Source organism: Salvelinus namaycush, chromosome 37, assembly GCF_016432855.1.
Source record: "Salvelinus namaycush isolate Seneca chromosome 37, SaNama_1.0, whole genome shotgun sequence".
NCBI classification, from domain to species: Eukaryota; Metazoa; Chordata; class Actinopteri; order Salmoniformes; family Salmonidae; genus Salvelinus; species Salvelinus namaycush.
Genome location: NC_052343.1, coordinates 14513394 through 14532197, shown reverse-complemented (window position 1 = coordinate 14532197; position 18804 = coordinate 14513394). Strand labels below are relative to the sequence as shown.

The 18804-nt window shown below is 41.7% G+C and overlaps 1 protein-coding gene across 4 annotated transcripts; it reads left to right on the top strand.

The window, feature by feature from the left end:
• The first annotated feature begins 202 nt into the window (after nt 1-202).
• Nucleotides 203-11205, top strand: LOC120031397 (NADH dehydrogenase (ubiquinone) complex I, assembly factor 6-like). Of its 4 annotated transcripts, XM_038977131.1 has the most exons (10): nt 203-376; nt 481-600; nt 990-1093; nt 2927-3049; nt 3213-3269; nt 3365-3467; nt 6129-6262; nt 9098-9199; nt 9613-9669; nt 10684-11205. In XM_038977131.1, exons 3-10 carry the CDS (start codon nt 1073-1075, stop codon nt 10810-10812), a joined length of 726 nt encoding a protein of 241 aa, XP_038833059.1. In that variant the 5' UTR covers nt 203-376; nt 481-600; nt 990-1072; the 3' UTR covers nt 10813-11205. The 4 variants fall into 4 exon arrangements, with proteins under 4 accessions (XP_038833059.1, XP_038833056.1, XP_038833057.1 ...); XM_038977128.1 differs by lacking the exon at nt 203-376 and having other exon boundaries at nt 388-600; nt 990-1089; XM_038977129.1 differs by lacking the exons at nt 203-376; nt 9098-9199; nt 9613-9669 and having other exon boundaries at nt 388-600; nt 990-1089.
• The last annotated feature ends 7599 nt before the right edge of the window (nt 11206-18804 follow it).

Sequence of the window (18804 nt, the reverse complement as noted above, 5' to 3'; positions counted from 1 at the left end):
ACCATGCCATATCAGGACCAATGCAAAGTGACAATTAATTGAAACTGTTGCCATATGATAGCATCGACATTGAAACTGTGTAACTGCCTCACTCTACTTTTAAGCTCCCATAATCATCGCGAGGGAAGTCCCCTTATATATGACGTTGTCCAAGACAAGAGCACGTCAAGTTCTGTTTACTTTGCCTGCTGCAAAGGTCTACTATAAATGACATTCTGAAATGTACAGTTGTAGCTGCTACATATTGTTCGCTAAATTACCAATAATTATCTTCCTTGAGATAAATACTTTACCTAAAACGAGTGTTCTGTATTTAAAAATACAACATAAAGCGGAACACATGAAATAGGGGGGAATACTTTTGTTGTGACACAAGGTAAGGGTGAAAGTTGAAGGGTATGTTGTCAACATGGCATCTGGCATTAGTGCAAAGCATGGATTATTAACCACAAAATGTTCGGTGTTTCACTCACTCCAAAGAAATATATTGCCACACGCTATTTGTATTCAACGACCTACCGAAGTAAAATGTATACGAGCTTCAACAAACTCTACTGCAGAATCTCAGCATAACGAAAAATACTGTATCGATATTGTGAGGTAAGCAACCCAGCTTGCTAGCTAGCTAAATATGGCTAAATGGTATGACTAGCAAGCATCCTTCTATGCACAAATTGCATGGGCCCCTCTCTGACTGGCTACATTGTACCGCTAGTTGCATGGTTGGGTTCAATTCCTGTTAATTTAGAAAGTAAACCAAATACATAAAAATTCCAATTGTTCCTCGTTGAAATGCATTGAAGAGAATTGAAATGTCAGTGCATATACTGAATTGAAATGGAATTGACCCCAACCCTGGCCAGTTATTTGTTTTTGTTACATGTGTTACTGCATCCAATGTTTTCATTGTGAAGAAGTTTGTCCACCAATAGCATTACACTTGACTTGTTTCAATTAACTTGCCTGTGTCCACTGCCTTGTTTCCCCAGGTCTCGGGACTATGACGGTTTTGTGTCCTCCCTGCTTCTCCCTGAGGATGCCCGGCGCTCCTCACTGGCCCTGAGGGCCTTCAATGTCGAGCTGGCTCAGGCAGGTATTCCAGAAAGTTCAGCCCTGAGTGCCTTCAGAAAGTATTCATACCCCTTGACTTGTTCCACATTTTGTGTTACAACCTTAATTCAAAATGGATAATTATATTTGTATTTTTTTCTCTCACCCATCTGTACACAATACCGCATAATGACAAAGTGAAGACATTTTTGCAAATGTATTTAAAATTAAATACAGAAATATCTCATTTACGTAAGTATTCACACCCCTGAGTCAATACTTTGTAGAAGCACCTTTGGCAGCAATTACAACTGTGAGTCTTTCCAAGTCTCTTAAGAGTGTTGAACACCTGGATTGTGTAACATTGGCCATTTATTCTTTTCAAAATTCTTCACGCTCTGTTAAATTGGTTGTTGATGATTGCTAGACAACCCCTTTCAGGTCTTGCCATATATTTTCAAGCAGTTTTAAGTCAAAACTGTAACTCGACACTCAGGAACATTTCACTGTCTTCTTGGTAAGCAACTCCAGTGTAGATTTAACCTTGTGTTTTAGGTTATTTTCCTGCTGAAAGGTGAATTTGTCTTCCACTGTCTGTTGGAAAGCAGACTGAACCAGGTTTTCCTCTAGGATTTTGCCTGTGCTTAGCTCTATTCCATTTATTTTTATTCCCAAAAACTCCGTAGTCCTTGCCAATGACAAGCAAACCCATAACATGACACAGCCATCACCATGCTCGAAAATAGGAAGAGTGGTACTCATTGATGTGTTGTTGGATATCCCCAAACATAATGCTTTTTATTCAGGACATAAAGTTAATTTCTTTGCCACATTTTTGCAGTTTTACTTTGGTGCCTTATTGCAAACATGATGCATGTTTTGGAATATGTGTTCTGTACAGGTGTCCTTCTTTTCACTCTGTCAATTAGGTTAGTATTGTGGAATAACTACAATGTTGATCCATCCTCCGTTTTCTCTTATCACAGTCATTAAACTCTAACTGTTTTAGTCACCATTGGCCTCATGGTGAAATCCCTGAGCGGTTTCCTTCCTTTCCGGCAACTGAGTTAGGAATGACGCCTGTATATTTTTGTTGTTGTTGCCATCTACCAATAGGTGCCCTTCTTTGCGAGGCATTGGAAGACCTCCCTGGTCTTTGTGGTTGAATCTTTGTTTGAAATTCACTGCTCGACTGAGGGACCTTACAGATAATTGTATGTGTGGGGTACAGAGATGAAGTAGTCATTCAAAAATCATGTTAAACTATTATTGCACACAGATTGAGTCCATGCAACTTATTATGTGACTTGATTATTACATCTTTAATCCTGAATTTATTTTGGCTTGTCATAACAAATGGGTTGAATGCTTATTGACTCAATACATTTCAGGTTTTATTTTTGATTAATTTGTAAACATTTATAAAAACAATTCCACTTTGACATCATGGGTTATTGTGTATAAGCCAGTGACATAAAAAAATCTCAATTTAATCCATTTTAAATTCAAGCAGTAACACAAAATGTGTAAAGAGTTGAGGGGTGTGAATACTTTCTGAAGGCACTGTATGAATATGTATATGCATTTATTGGAAATTATGATACTATAATCCTCAATGGGGTGGTCATATGTCCAATACATGTCCAGAGCTAAGTGTTGATGTTCAGGCATCCTGCTATTGAAGGTAATGCTGTTATGTCTAGAATAATACATCAACCTATAGACCTAGATATGAACAAGGATAACAGTGAGGGAATGGTCTAGTAAAGCGAGACATTTTTCATGCAAATCTGTATGCCTAACAGTATAAACTTATTCAATGAAGATGTCTTCTGAAAGGAATTGAGAAAACCCTCGCTTTTTGTTTCTCTCCAAGGTGAAGGACTCTGTTTCCCAGAAGACCATAGGTCTGATGCGGATGCAGTTCTGGAAGACTACAGTGGAGGAAATATACAGGGACGACCCCCCAGTGCAGCCTGTCAGTGCAGAACTATGGAGGGTCAGTCTGGAGTAGACATCTTCTGTTTTTATTTTCATTAATACATCTGCAGGCTATCACAGTCTACAGTATATTGTTTGGGCTTTGCATACCATTAAACATAGCTTTTCCAATGCATTTGATATGTACTGTTTTAAACATCTTCAAATATCTCCTTTTGCAGGCGGTGAAGAAACACTACCTGACAAAGAGGTGGATGCTTAGGATAATCTCTGAGAGAGTAAGCAAATGTTGCATTTTAGGTCATGGATTTGGGTGGATTCAATTCTAGTTCTGTTTCATTTATTTGAAGTATGTCTCTACTGTTGCCAACAGGAGAAAGACATGGAAGACAGAGCTTATAGAAACCTCCAGGAGTTGGAGGCCTATTCAGAGAATACCCAGTCCTCACTACTGTACCTTCTTCTGGAGAGTTTAGGTGAGCAGGTTTATGTGTGTTTTGTGCTTGACTCCACTGACTGAAGAGAGTGTACAGCATGTGCATTGTTCTGTTCCCGAGGGGTGGGGGAAACATCTAATTTATATTCACAATTAACTTCCCAGTGTTCAAGTACCTCTTAGAAATGTTGAGAATCGTGCTTGCAAATGCAGCACATTGACTAAATTGAGAAAGATGAGAATTACAGCCAGCGAATGGAACATTGCCGGGAACTTTGTAATTGTGTCTTGTCTAATGATACCATGTCCGCCTGGCGTTGCAGAGCTCTTCGTGCATAATTGCACAATGGAAATGCCATCAGAATGAATCAATATAGCCACTGATCTCCTGTAGATTTTTGCTGAAAGGCTGGACAACAGAAATGACCCATTTCCACTCTACATTAAACACATTCTGAATAGATTCCATAGAGCCAAAGAAATGGATGACTATGACTCTGCTCCTTCCCTATCTGGAAGAACCCTGACAGGAACAGTCACATTATACTGTGGATGTACTGTGCATTCGGAAAGTTTTCAGACACCTTGACTTTTTCCAAATTTTGTTACGTTACAGCCTTGTTTTAAAATGGATTAAATAAAACATTTTCCTCATCAATCTACACACAATACTTTTAATGACAAAGTGAAAACAGGTTTTTAGAATTGTTTGCTCATTTGTTAAAAATAAAAAACAAATACCATATTTACATAAGTACAGACCCTTTGCTATGAGACTTGAAATTGAGCTCAAGTGCATCCTGTTTCCAATAATCATCCTTGAGATGTTTCTACAACTTGGTTGGAGTCCACCTGTGGTAAATTAAATTGATTGGACATGATTTGGAAAGGCACACACCTGTCTATATAAGGTCCCACAGTTGACCGGGCATGTCAGAGCGAAAACCAAGCCATGAGGTCGAAGGAATTGTCTGTAGAGCTCCGAGACAGGATTGTGTTGAGGCACAGATCTGGGGACAAACACATTTCTGCAGCATTGAAGGTCCCCAAGAACACAGTGGCCTCCATCATTCTTAAATGGAAGAAGTTTGGAACCACCAAGACTCTTCCTAGAGCTGGCCGCCCAGCCAAACTGAGCAAATAGAAATGGGGGAGGAGGGCCTTCGTTAGGGAGGTGATCAAGAACCAGAGGGTCACTCTAACAGAGCTCCAGAGATCCTCTGTGGAAATTGGAGAACCTTCCAGAAGGACAACCATCTCTGCAACACTCTACCAATCAGGCCTTTATGGTAGAGGGGCCAGATGGAAGCCACTCCTCAGTACAAGGAACATGACAGCCCGCTTGGACTTTGCCAAAAGGCACCTAAAGGACTCTCAGACCATGACAAACAAGATTCTCTTGTCAGATGAAACCAAGGTTGTACTCTTTGGCCTGAATGCCAAGCATCACATCTGGAGGAAACCAGGCACCATCCCTATGGTGAAGCATGGTGGTGGCAGCATCATGTTGTGGGGATGTTTTTCAGGAGCAGGAGCTGGGAGACTAGTTAGGATTGAGGGAAAGACGAGCAGAGCAAAGTACAGAGAGATCCTTGATGAAAACCTGCTCCAGTGTACTCAGGACCTCAGACTGTGGTGAAAGTTCACCTTCCTACAGGACAACGACCCTAAGCACACAGCTGAGACAATGCAGGAGTGGCTTCGGGATAAGTCTCTGAATGTCCTTGACTAGCCCAGCCAGAGCCCGGACTTGAACCCGTGTCGAACATCTCTGGAGAGACGCTCCCCATCCAACCTGACAGAGCTTGAGAGGATCTACAGAGAAGAATGGGAGAAACTCCCCAAATACCGGTGTGCCAAGCTTGTAGTGTCATACCCAAGAAGACTCGAGGCTGTGATCGGTGCCAAAGGTGCTTCAACAAAGTACTGAGTAAAGGGTCTGAATACATGTAATATTTAAGTTTTTTTTATTTTTTATATATTTGCAAATATTTCTAAAAAACTGTTTTTGATTTGTCAGTATGGGGTATTGTGTGTAAATTGAGGGGGGGGAAACTTTTTAAATAATTTAATAATAAAGCTGTAACGTAACAAAATGTGAAAAAAGTCAATGGGTCTGTATACTTTCCCGAATGCACTGTATACAAAATAATGATTACTTGAACATGCAGATTGTTTTATGAGAGGAAGACTTAGAAGCTGGTCAAGCTGTATTCACTTGAGCGATTAATTAAGTGGCATCATTTCTGCATTTCAAATACCTGGATTTCTGTGAATCGTTCACATTTTCTCTTGTGGAATGTCATTATTTTGCCCCCCTCTGCGAAGGAACCTGTCACACTTGTTCCAGTCTAATTGACTAGAAGAGGTTGAGGCTTTGAGTCAGACATCTATTTCAAGTACAGGGCACTCAGCATGAAAGCATTTCCCAGTTCTTAATATCAAAGCGGTTGTGCTTCATTGTTGTGATAAATAATGTATACAAGAGAACAGTGTCTGCTTATGGTTTTAGCATGGTCCTAGTCAATCAAAAACGGTAACTAGGTTTCTGAGGTAAACTAGAAGACAAATTCTTCTTGTACCTAGACAGCGCATGTTTAATTCAATAGAGTTTATTTATTTGTTTTGAAAGTGGTGCAATGTTTTAACTTTTAGTTATTTTCTGTCTTCCCTGATTCCCTTTGTGTGTGTGTTTGTCCAGGTGTGAAAGATGTCCATGCTGATCATGCTGCCAGCCACATTGGTAAGGCCCAGGGGATTGTGACGTGCCTAAGAGCCACGCCCTACCACAGCAGCAGACGCAAAGTCTACCTACCTATGGACATCTGCATGCTGGTGAGTGACCATATCTGCAGCAGAGGTATCAAAATGATGACTTTCCTGCTGGTGACGTTTTGTACAGATGGATGCCATACTGCCATTCCACACACACACACACACACACACACACACACACACACACACACACACACACACACACACACACAGGCCTTTATGTGACATTATATTCCTGCTAGACCGGTTTGGCATTATCAACACAGTGAGGGAGTGTGTCACTACTCCAAATGAAGTATGCCAGAGGCACAGTTATAATGAAACCCCATGACAAATGTACTGGCTGTAGTTACAAGTCAAATTCACAGCCTTTGTCTGATCATCTGTCGACAAGGCCTCTGAGCCACAGATGGCGTGACAGGGGACTGTGTGCAGCTGGTTTATGATGTGACATCAGGAGATGTTTTTACCCCTACTAGTCCAGTGTGTGTGACATTAGTGACCTCGTCAGGTTCATGGAGGCCTCCAGGTCATTTGCCTAGCACTATTGTTTTGACACCTGGGGTGCTATTGTAACATAAAGGTCTAGTCCTGAGCTCAATTGAAGCTTACCTGGTGGGTTTTCTCCACTTCCTGTGTCATTAAAGGACAGTGAGTGCTTTGCAATTTTCCAATTATTTTAATCCGGTCATAAGTTCATTGCTCTGGTCGGAAGCGGAAGAGACTGTTGGTGTCCGGGGGTTTAACTACTGCAGCCTCTGTCCGTGGTGATGTTACATTTATACAGGCTTTGGCATTGGACCCTCTGTATGTTTGTTTTGTTGTTGTTGCTCCTATTGCTTGACAACAGCTTCTAGCCTAGCTAATAACTTGCAATTCCAAGCTTCATTGCATTCAAATAGTATTGAAGTTACCTGACTTGATTGTTTAGTTTGTCAAGCTAATGTGTGTAGCAGCATGTCTACAGACACCGACCGCCTTGTGCTTTTGGGCAATACAAATCTCATTGTCCTCATATTATTGTTAAACTAAACTCAGCAAAAAAAACGTCCTCTCACTGTCAAATGCGTTTATTTTCAGCAAACTTAACATGTGTAAATATTTGTATGAACATAACAAGATTCAACAACTGAGACATAAACTGAACAAGTTCCACAGACATGTGACTAACAGAAATGCAATAATGTGTACCTGAACAAGGGGGGGGGGTAAAAATCAAAAGTCAGTATCTGGTGTGGCCACCAGCTGCATTAAGTACTGCAGTGCATCTCCTCCTCATGGACTGCACCAGATTTGCCAGTTCTCGCTGTGAGATGTTACCCCACTCTTCCACCAAGGCACCTGCAAGTTCCCAGACATTTCTGGGGAAATGGCTCTAGCCCTCACCCTCCGATCCAACAGGTCCCAGATGTGCTCAATGGGATTGCGATCCGGGCTCTTCGCTGGCAATGGCAGAACACTGACATTCCTGTCTTGCAGGAAATCACTCGCAGAAAGAGCAGTATGGCTGGTGGCATTGTCATGCTGGAAGGACATGTCAGGATGAGCCTGCAGGAAGAGTAGGAGGATGTCTTCCTTTGTAATACACAGCGTTGAGATTCCCTGCAATGACAACAAGCTCAGTCCGATGATGCTGTGACACACCGCCCCAGACCATGACGTACCCTCCAACTCCAAATCGATCCCGCTCCAGAGTACAGGCATCGGTGTAACGCTCATTCCTTCGACGATAAACGCGACTCCGAACATCACCCCTGGTGAGACAAAACCGCGACTCGTCAGTGAAGGGCACTTTTTGCCAGTCCTGTCTAGTCCAGTGACGGTGGGTTTGTGCCCATAGACGACGATGTTGCCGGTGATGTCTGCTGAGGACCTGCCTTTACAACAGGCCTACAAGCCCTCAGTCCAGCCTCTCTCAGCCTATTGCTGACAGTCTGAGCACTGATGGAGGGATTGTGCGTTCCTGGTGTAACTCAGGCAGTTGTTGTTGCCATCCTGTACTTGTCCCGCAGGTGTGATGTTTGGATGTACTGATCCTGTGCAGGTGTTACTCGTGGTCTGCCACTGCGAGGACGATCAGCTGTCCGTCCTGTCTCCCTGCAGCACTGTCTTAGGCGTCTCACAGTGCGGACATTGAAATGTATTGCCCTGGCCACATCTGCAGTCCTCATGCCTTCTTGCAGCATGCCTAAGGCACGTGCACGCAGATGAGCAGGGACCCTGGGCATCTTTCTTTGTTGTTTTTCAGAGTCAGTAGAAAGGCCTCTTTAGTGTCCTAAGTTTTCAAAACTGTGACCTTAATTGCCTACGTCTGTAAGCTGTTAGTGTCTTAATGACCGTTCCACAGGTGTATGTTCATTAATTGTTTATGGTTCATTGAACAAGCTTGGGAAACAGTGTTTAAACCCTTTACAATGAAGATTTGTGAAATTATTTTGATTTTGATGAATTATCTTTGAAAGACAGGGTCCTGAAAAAGGGACGTTTCTTTTTTTTGCTGAGTTTATATCAAACTAAACTCCTTATTTGTGGAATAAGATTCCGATTACCCGTTTTTATATATATTTTTTGCTGTCAAACTATCCTACTTGAACTCAGTTTCTAAACAACTGCTGTCTATCATGGGGTTGATGGCCACAGTGCCGTAAACAGACCTCAGGGCAGCCTGAGGCCATAACAATTTTTAAAGGAGAGAGAACTGAGATCTGACAATCGCTATACATGCCGTGAATAATGAAGATAATTATCGAGAGCTTCACTTTGTTCGCCCCATTAGAGGCCATATGGTCTCAGCATGAACAATTGGTTGGCTTGGCTAGATTAGTGGTTTGAAGGAACAAATCTCTCCTGTGTGAATAAGTGGTGTGAACAAAGGTGTGTGTGTGTCACCACCAGCACAGAGCCTCCCAGGAGGACTTCATCCGAGGAAGCCGGGAACAGAATGTGAGAGACGTGGTATATGACATTGCCAGCCAAGCCCACGTACACCTACAACACGTACGTACCCTCATGACATCAGGACAGTGTTCCTCCAATGTTATTTGATGGGCTGTTCTTGCCGAACAGATTTACTGCTTGATTTGATTCAATTACATTTCTACATTTGAAGGGCTCTGATAGTGTGTTCTCATGTGGGATCAGTCGTTTTCTCGAATGGCTACTACGATGCCTTTTTTACCTGTACAACACATACATAATCATTTAACGTTGATGAATACTTGTAACTTTGTTTCATTGTGAGCTTCAAGTTAAGGCTTGTTTGTACACAAAAGGAAAAGAGAAGCTGAAGTAGTCCAAAATGTAGTAGCTACTGGTGTTTTTATATGCTCGCCCATCTCTGTTAAACAGATTATAGCTTTATTAGCCTGTGTTAGTAATTTTACTCAGTTTGAACCTTTTTGTCTCCACAGGCCAGATCATTCAGCAAGAACATACCAGCTTCCGCTTTCCCTGCCTTCCTCCAGACAGTGGGTTGTTGTTGTTGTTATTATTATAAGAATCATTAGCATTTATTGGGTTAGGTTGTGGTCACTGTGACTGTAACATCATGAAAAGGGTCATATTTACTAAAACGTTGACCGAAGACAAGACTGAACTATGGGGCTTCTTTAGTCCTGGCACCAGGGAGGAGACCAGGTCTGTGTGTTAGTTTCTCTTCAAGTTCTCTTGTCATTCGTTTTTTAATTAATCCTCCAGTCATGTTCATCTGAACCTAGGTAAGGAGGAGCAGCCATCTGTTGAATGATCCTTTCTCCTCCTCAACCACCTCCCAATATCCTCACATGGCTGTCTGTCTAGCCTAATCTCCCTCCCATCACAGCACGCTCCCCATCAGGCTAGATAGACCTTTTAATGCTCCAATTTTAATCGCACCAGACAGACCACCAAGGGACTGCATTATGGGCTCTTACCACTGGCACTCTCAAAAGCAGTCTGATTCCCACAGAGAAGGGGCATGAAAGAGAGCAAGAAAGGAAGGACAGAACATATTAACCAGAGGCTTGAGAATGAGGCCCAGGTGAAGAATTCGAGATAGACAAATGCCTCGCGTTGTGTGTTATGTTTTGAAGGGTGGATGGTCACAACGCTTGAGTGCTCCAACCAGCAGGGGTATGATGGTAATTAGAGAAAGAGAGAGATTAATCCACTCAATTCTGTGTTCCTCATTTATCCTCTCCATCCAGGAAAATTTCCACAAATATGATGCTCTATTGCTGCTGGTGCTATAACTATGTTAATCTGTTCTGACGCCTTAAAGGCTCTTTCCTCTCAGCTGCTGAATCATATCATATGTTTTAGGCCGGGCTGGCTTTGTGCATCTAGGGCAAAGAGGAAGCACATTCCTGAGCTCTGAGATGACGCTCACGCTAGCTTCCACATGTAGAGAATAAGGACTGACAGACACACACAACACAACACACACACAAACAGGTGTGTTGATGCTGTGGATGCTGTTTCCCTCTCTCTGGCTGCTGTTCTAGGTGGTGCTGGAGGACTACCTTCAAAGGGTGCGGCGGGTAGACTTTGATGTGTTCCATCCCAGCCTCCAGAAAAGAAACCCACTGATCCCAATCCAGCTCTATTTCCGCTCCTGGAAGAAGACCTATTGACCTGTATGGTGGGACCTTATCGTTTGCCCTATTGTAATTTATACCAGGTTTCAACATCCGATTTCCCAAAGTCCCGCTCTCGTATGTTGGTTTCTAAGTAGACCAAGATTTCAAGAGACTCCTCCATCTATGATGTCAGCACTCCCCAGAAAAGGATTCTGATCTAAAACTTGCCTCTGCCATCTAAACCAGTTCACCTGTGTTATTCCCTGTTGTAGACTAGACAGCTGAGGACCACAGACAGACATTATTGTAAAGCAATAACTACAGTACTGGAGACTGAACTGATGCCCTGATATATTGAATATTTTCAGTAATAAATTGTGTAGCCATGTTGATGGTCTAAGTGTTTTCTCTTCTTTTTAAAGCTCTTAAATAAAGATGTCACAACCATATTAACAGTTCTGTATATCATTGTGAATTATGACATTTAAGAAAATATAGAGCTTTTTACTTGACTTAAGTGCGAATATCACTGTCATTTTTGCGGAACAGGCTGTATACATTCACAACATAGCTTTTTACCAGCACAAAATTATATGGTACTGTTGCTCCTGACAACCATTTACAGCCAAAGTAGGATGCAAGTGTATATTTAGCATAGTGCTTAGTTTACCAGAAAATGTCCGCCTCCAGTTGATTGTTTTGATCTGGATCAGATGCCAGCTTGTGGAGTTGAAAAGAAAAGGGCCATTTTGAACTGTTTATGTACTTATTTGGTTTTATTCTTCAAAACCAGGAAACGCTAAGGCTTTACCTTAAAGATTGTCACAGATGGCCAGGTCATTCACCCAGGTTAGTTTTATGATTTATTTAAAAAATTATGTATTTTATTTATTATGTATTTTCCTCCCTGTTGTGAATCATTACAGTCAGTGTGTTCCAGACCCTGATAATGCCCTCTTCAGACTAGGCTACCCTAGCCCTTCTGCCCTTAACAGAAGGGAAAGTCCTCCTATCCCACTTTTTCTGCCTGTTCTCAATGATGCAAAGAGCTGTAGCCTTCCAGCGATTCATTGTTTTTTTTGTTCCCAAGCAACCCTCTGTGCTACTTCTGTCCGCTTAAGGCTGTTTCTCATACATGCAAATCCCTGTGGCCATTCGTTAGATTGATGTTTCATCCTACCATGGCAATCTTGATGCAGTCAATGGACTACTGATAAAATGAAGTTGGTATCATTCACTTGAAGCAACCCAGTGAAGTCCTGGACAAGTGCCATGTTTTGATGAGAAGTGCCTTGTACTTCTAAAGGGAGAGACAGTGAGAGAGAGAACGCGACTAGAAGAGAGAAATCCAGGATCAAAGGATATTTGGTAGGTTGGTTTAAACCTTCACCAAAGATGAGCGAGCATCGTCACAATTTATGTATTTTTTTCGTCACCAAGCCTGTGACGGCCAAAATAAAAACACAGGCAGAACTCAAATCAAATGTACCTTTTCTTTTGAACCAAGATACCAGTATGTGATGGCCAGTCAGTTATCCATAGTACTGCCACTGTCTCTTTCAGAGAGAGAACACTTTGGTCTCATCCAATTGAAGATTCTCCCCACTGGGCACAGACGTCTGTTCCACATTGGTTCAGTGTCATTTCGTTGAAATTATGTGGAAACGTTTATTCAACCAGTGTGTGCCCAGTGGGTCAGAATTAAACCAACTTGATTGTTGCCTCGCTGTTTGACTTCCTGCATTGTGCCGATGTGTCCTCTTGAAAACAGTTTGTTTAATAATGTAGGAATGATGACTTTGTTGTAAAGGAAGTGACTTGCAGTCTGAAGGGTGACCTATAATATGCTTAGGAAAGATGTTTCTTCCAGTAGATGCCACTTTTCTTGTCTTACTAAGTATTGCTAGAATGTCAGTGGGGTGGTTCAAGACTAACTGAACTGTGTGAACCTAGAACGATTGGTGTAGTGGCACTGCTGCTGGTACAAAGCATCTGGTCCTGTTATACTTCAAAGGAGGAGAGAGCGAACCAGGTATGAGTCATCAAGTTCCCAACTAGAATGCTAATGATCAAGCGTCATTAATTGGTCGTATTATGGTCTGTTGCTATGGAAACCTGCTCATCCTTCCAAGACTGATAAATTGTTTCAACGATAAAGACTTGTGTTAACGATGTTAATTGTTATTCTAAATCATATAGGCACACTAATCCAAGAGGTTTTGACCTGTGGTCTAGAGGTACAACTTAATTGCAACATGATGCCAATTTTACCTTTATATAACCATTTATTGTCTAGTTGCAGAATTGCATTTGACGGGATTATCAAGCTAAATTAATTGCTGTGATGCATAACATATTGCGATTAAATTAAAATTGTGTGCTGAACCCTACGGGACTTGACAAGGTTCCCTGTCTAGTCAAAAGCCTACTAATTCCATATTGCAGGAAATATAGGTCCATCCAAGCTCTCGATCCATTCCGTAATAAACAAAAATATAAATGCAACATGCAACAATTAAAATTGTTTTACTGAGTTTACAGTTCATATAAATTCATTAGGCCCTAATCTATGGATTTTAGATGACTGAGAATACAGATATGCATCGGTTGGTCACAGATACCGTAAAAAAAAAGGTAGGGGCGTGGATCAGAAAACCAGTCAGTATCTGGTGTGACTACCATTTGCCATTTATCTCTTGAGCTGTCTGTATCCTACTGACTGGTGTTTCTTTTTTTTTAAGACACTTAATATGCTTCTCTGCATCTCTGATAAAATCTGCGTAAAAGATTGAAAGGAATGTGAGTCTTATCCAGTACATTTAGTAATTGCTTGCTTTTCTAAAGTCTACCAACCTTGCCAGCAGGCATGCCAGCCAAGATACAGGTAACTGCCAAAATAATGGAAACACTTGAGTAAATGGGGGATACAAAATATATTGAAAGCAGGTGCTTCCACATGTGTGGTTCCTGAGTTAATTAAGCAATTAACATCCCATCATGCTTAGGGTCATGCATAAAAATGCTGGGCAGGCCATTATTTTTGCTATTATTTTGGCTACCATGGCTCTGTACCCATAGGATGACAATGCCCCGATCCACAGGGCACAAATGGTCACTGAATGGTTTGATGAGCATGAAAACAATGTAAACCATATGCCATGGTGGTCTCAGTCACCAGATCTCAACCCAATTGAACACTTAAGGGAGATTCTGGAGCGGTGCCTGAGACAGCGTTTTCCACCACCATCAACAAAACATAAAATGATGGAATTTCTCGTGTAAGAATGGTGTTGCATCCCTCCAATAAAGTTCCAGACACTTGTAGAATCTATACCAAGGTGCACTGAAGCTGTTCTGGTGGCCCAACACCCTATTAAGACACTTTGCTAGTGTTTCCTTTATTTTTGCAGTTATCTGTAATTGGACAAGCTTGATTGATAGCCTGAAATGGCTTCTTGGTAGCTAGTTATGAGGTTGGCAGATAGGTTTCCATTTTGGGCTAGCTAAAGCCAACTTCATAAAATGCTAGGTAGCTAGTAGTACTACAGAAAAACAACTCTTTAAAAAATTAAAAATATTAAAACAGGACAAATCTGAGGTACCTCTGTGTATGAACATTATGCTCAGTCACACCCAGAAACATAGACAGTTATCTAATTCTGTGGGATCTATTGTGACTGCTGAAACCAACATTGAGAAAGTGTCTGATAGGAAACATTATCATATAAAGTGTGAAAAACAAGGGGTTAGGAGGAGGAACTAGTAAACAACTCCTGCTGTTCTGTTCAACTTCTTCAAAGGAAGTGGTGGGTGAGTAGGGAGGCTCCTGATGCTTACCAACTTGAAAAGATGCACAATGGCTTCTGCCCTGTGTGTGCGCGTGGGGGCAGACTGGTTTTCGTGACGGATCCAGAGTCATGCTAGATACGTTCATGCCAACTTCAGATTGAAGACCTTTTTACTGCCACATTCCCTCAGCAGGGTTGCATAATGAGACAAGAGAGGGGAAATCATCAGAGAAGTGTATGCTGGGAATAGATAATGTAATGAACTGAGTTTATATTTTCTCTCGTCCACTATTCACATTTTAGCCTTTGAAATTTCTGGCAGGTAGAGATAATGAACATATCACCCATACCAGTCACAGGAGTTCTGTTGCTTCAAGCAGGTCCAAATAAACTGCATACTCAGGCCCTAGACATGTTTACATGAATGCAGTTTAAAACATCTGGTCTCCTTCTGTAAACAGTATTTTGATGAATACATGAATCCTATGTTATGTAGCTTAAGAATTATATTTCTGACTTATCCTGCTGGACACACTGTTCCGGGTTTCGATTCATTAAGCCCTTCGGTTTTTATGGAGATTACAAAATGTATCTCTGGGAAGTACTTAATGCTCCCTGGTTCCCCCACAATAGATGCTTACTGAGGAGCTGTAAAGGACTAACTCTTAATCCACCTGAAAATGCCCTCCCACATGCACAGAAAAAAAACACTACAATCCTTTTAGCCATAGACTTGATGTACCTCTTAAAGCAACTTCTCCTCTTCTATTCTTTTCCATGGCAACCTACTGTAGATGTTATTCTATGTTATTACTGTGGTGTTACATAAGAACCTCAAGGTTGTATGGGTTTATTCAGAAAACCTGGGTATTTCATGAAGTTCTACTGTTGTGTGGTTTACTGGTTGGAAACACTTGGTTAACATTATGGACTTGATGTAGCCTACAAGATAGAAATGACAATCACAACAATCGTATGCTGAATATACTGTAAATAACGCTGAAGGAGAGTGCATGCTAAATCAAACACATCAAAAAAGCGGCAACCGAATCAGTATCATTAAAATTTCATAACAACTTGCTGAGAAAGACAGAAACATCAACTTACACCCCTTAGTCATGGCATCTTGCTTCTCAGATTTTCATATCTAGAGGCAATTACGTTAGTAGATAGAGAGAAACATGGGAAAATATAGTACATTGTTTTTAATAAGCACTGGACACATACACTAAGTCCCTTGAAATGCTGATAGTGTTTTGTCATTTAGGAGTGTCACATGAAGAAATGGAAATACCCTATGACTGCATGTGCTCCTTTCATTTGCTCTGAGATTATGAGTGTAATGAAAATGGATCTGCGTTCTGATTATTTATTTTTGTCACCCAGTAAGCCTACTTTTCACATAATTGTTGTCAAAGTGGACTTCACCCCATTGTAACACTGTATGTGATAGGCTGTGAAAGTGCTTGACAGAAAGCTCAAATTTACTTTTTGAACTGTTACCCTTTTTAGCTCTTGTGTGAATAATGTAGAAGCCTGCTATGGCCTGCTATAATCACTTTAGAGGCTACTTCTTGATAACCAATTTGTTCTTATATTTCCAGTATCAACATGAAGCTCATGGTGGTTAGGCTAGTTAGTTAGGCTAGTTATATCCATGGATAATGAAGGAAGAGTGGAAAACAAAATAATGACATGAGAGAGGGAAGACAAATGCCTTTGGACTCTCTTAGATTAAGGTCAATCTTATTCACTCAGCTGAAGAAAGGATCATTCTTCCCATCATTTGTTTTGCACTTTACATTTTAAAAGCTATTTATTGAAGTGAAATAAACATGAGCCTTTTCATGTAAACAACAAAGGTAATAATGCCACAAATTAAGTCTGAGGTATGTCAACGCCGTGTAGCCTGTTAGCTACAGAGGGACCCATAATCAAAGGTTATTTCAGTAGAACTATTGTGTCTTTCTAAAGAGGATTGTAGGTAACTTCAATGTGTGTGTGTGTGTGTGTGTGTGTGTGTGTGTGTGTGTGTGTGTGTGTGTGTGTGTGTGTGTGTGTGTGTGTGTGTGTGTGTGTGTGTGTGTGCGTGCGTGTGAGAAAGAGAGCATGTGTGCATGTATTGCAGTGCAGTCACTCTCTCTCCCTCTCTCTGTGGTGACGTACAAATGTCAACCTCACCATGTGTATGTACATGTATTGCAGTCTCTCTCTCTCTTTGTCAACTTCACCATTGGTCCAGATGCCTTAGTAACATTGTAATTCTGAGAAGAAAGAGGATATACAGTATACTGAACAAAAATATAAACATGCAACGATTTCAATGATTTTACCTAGTTGAAGTTCAAATCTGGAAATCTGTCAAATTGAAATAAATAAATTTGGCCCTAATCTATAGATTTCACATGACTGAGCAGGGGCGCAGCCATGGCTGCCACCCACTGGGGAGCCAAGCCCAGCCAATCAGAATGAGTTTTCCCCCACAAAAGGGCTTTATTACAGACAGAAATACTCCTCAGTTTCATCAGCTGTCCGGATGGCTGGTCTCAGACGATCCCGCAGGTGAAGAAGCCAGATGTGGAGGTTCTGAGCTGGCGTGGTTATACGTGATCAGCGGATGTGAGGCCGACTGGACGTACTGCCAAATTCTCTAAAACAACGTTGTAACCAAAAATATAAAGGCAACATGTAAAGTGTTGTTCCCATGTTTCATGAGCTGAAATAAAAGATCTCAGACATTTTCCATACACACAAAAATGTATCTCAAAAGTTGTGCACAAATTCTCTAAAACGATATTGTAACCAAAAATATAATGGCAACATGTAAAGTGTTGTTCCCATATTTCATGAGGTGAAATAAAAGATCCTAGACATAGAGATATTAACATTAAATTATCTGGCAACAGCTCTGGTGGACATTACTGCAGTCAGCATGCCAATTGCACGCTCCCTCAAAACTTGAGATACCTGTGGCATTGTGTTGTGTGACAAAACTGCACATTTTAGAGTGGCCTTTTATTCTCCCCAGCACAAGGTGCACCTGTTTAATGATCATGCTGTTTAACCACCTTCTTGATATGCCACACCTGTCAGGTGGATGGATTATCTTGCCAAAATAAAAATGCTCACTAACAAGGATGTAAACAAATTTGTGCACAACATCTGAGATGGATCTTTTATTTCAGCTCATGAAACATGGGAACAACACTTTACATGTTGCCTTTATATTTGTGTTCAGTATATATTGTTCTCATGGCCTTAGAAGGTGCTAAGCAGACAACCTTGGTAGGGGATAAAAACCATCTGCACAGAAACGTGACTGGCACACTTTCCAGGGCTTTCCTCCTTACTCCAGGTGTAGTACAAACAATTAATAAATAACCTGTCTTTGTTTACAATGGGTCTAAAGAGAGGGAAAGCTGCCACAAATTTCAAATAAGCAAACCTAAACTTTCCTTACAATAGCTATTATTCACATTTGCAGTTGGTTTTCTTTTAAATTAGCGAACAGTGGTGATTATGTTTTCAAGATGATGATTCTTAGTTTTTGCCACAAATGGGAAGACGGACAACAAAATCTCTGCTATCACCACCTTGTCTATGTTGCTATTTCGGGGGCCTAGAAACATATATAGGGGGGCAAATAACGGCCCGTGGGCCGTTTCTGGCCCGCCGGGCACTTCAATCCAGCCCACGAGACATTAAAAAAATATGTATATGTATAATTTTCTTTTTACCCCCTTTTTCTCCCCAATTTCGTGGTATCCAGTTGTTAGTAGCTACTATCTTGTCTCATCGCTACAACTCCCGTACGGGCTCGGGTGAGACGAAGGTCGAAAGCCATGCATCCTCTGAAACACAACCCACCAAGCCGCACTGCTTCTTAACACAGCGCACATCCAACCCGGAAGCCAGCCGCAGCAATGTGTCGGAGGAAACACTGTGCACCTGGCGACCTTGGTTAGCGTACACTGCGCCCGGCCCGCCACAGGAGTCGCTGGTGCACAATGAGACAAGGATATCCCTACCGGCCAAACCCTCCCTAACCCGGACGACGCTAGGCCAATTGTGCGTTGCCCCACGGACCTCCCGGTCGCGGCCGGCTGCGACAGAGCCTGGGCGCGAACCCAGAGTCTCTGGTGGCACAGCTAGCGCTGCGATGCAGTGCCCTAGACCACTGCGCCACCCGGGAGCCTTTTTTTACAGTCTTGTCCCATCGCTGCAACTCGAAGGTTGAGAGCCATGCATGCTCCGAAAC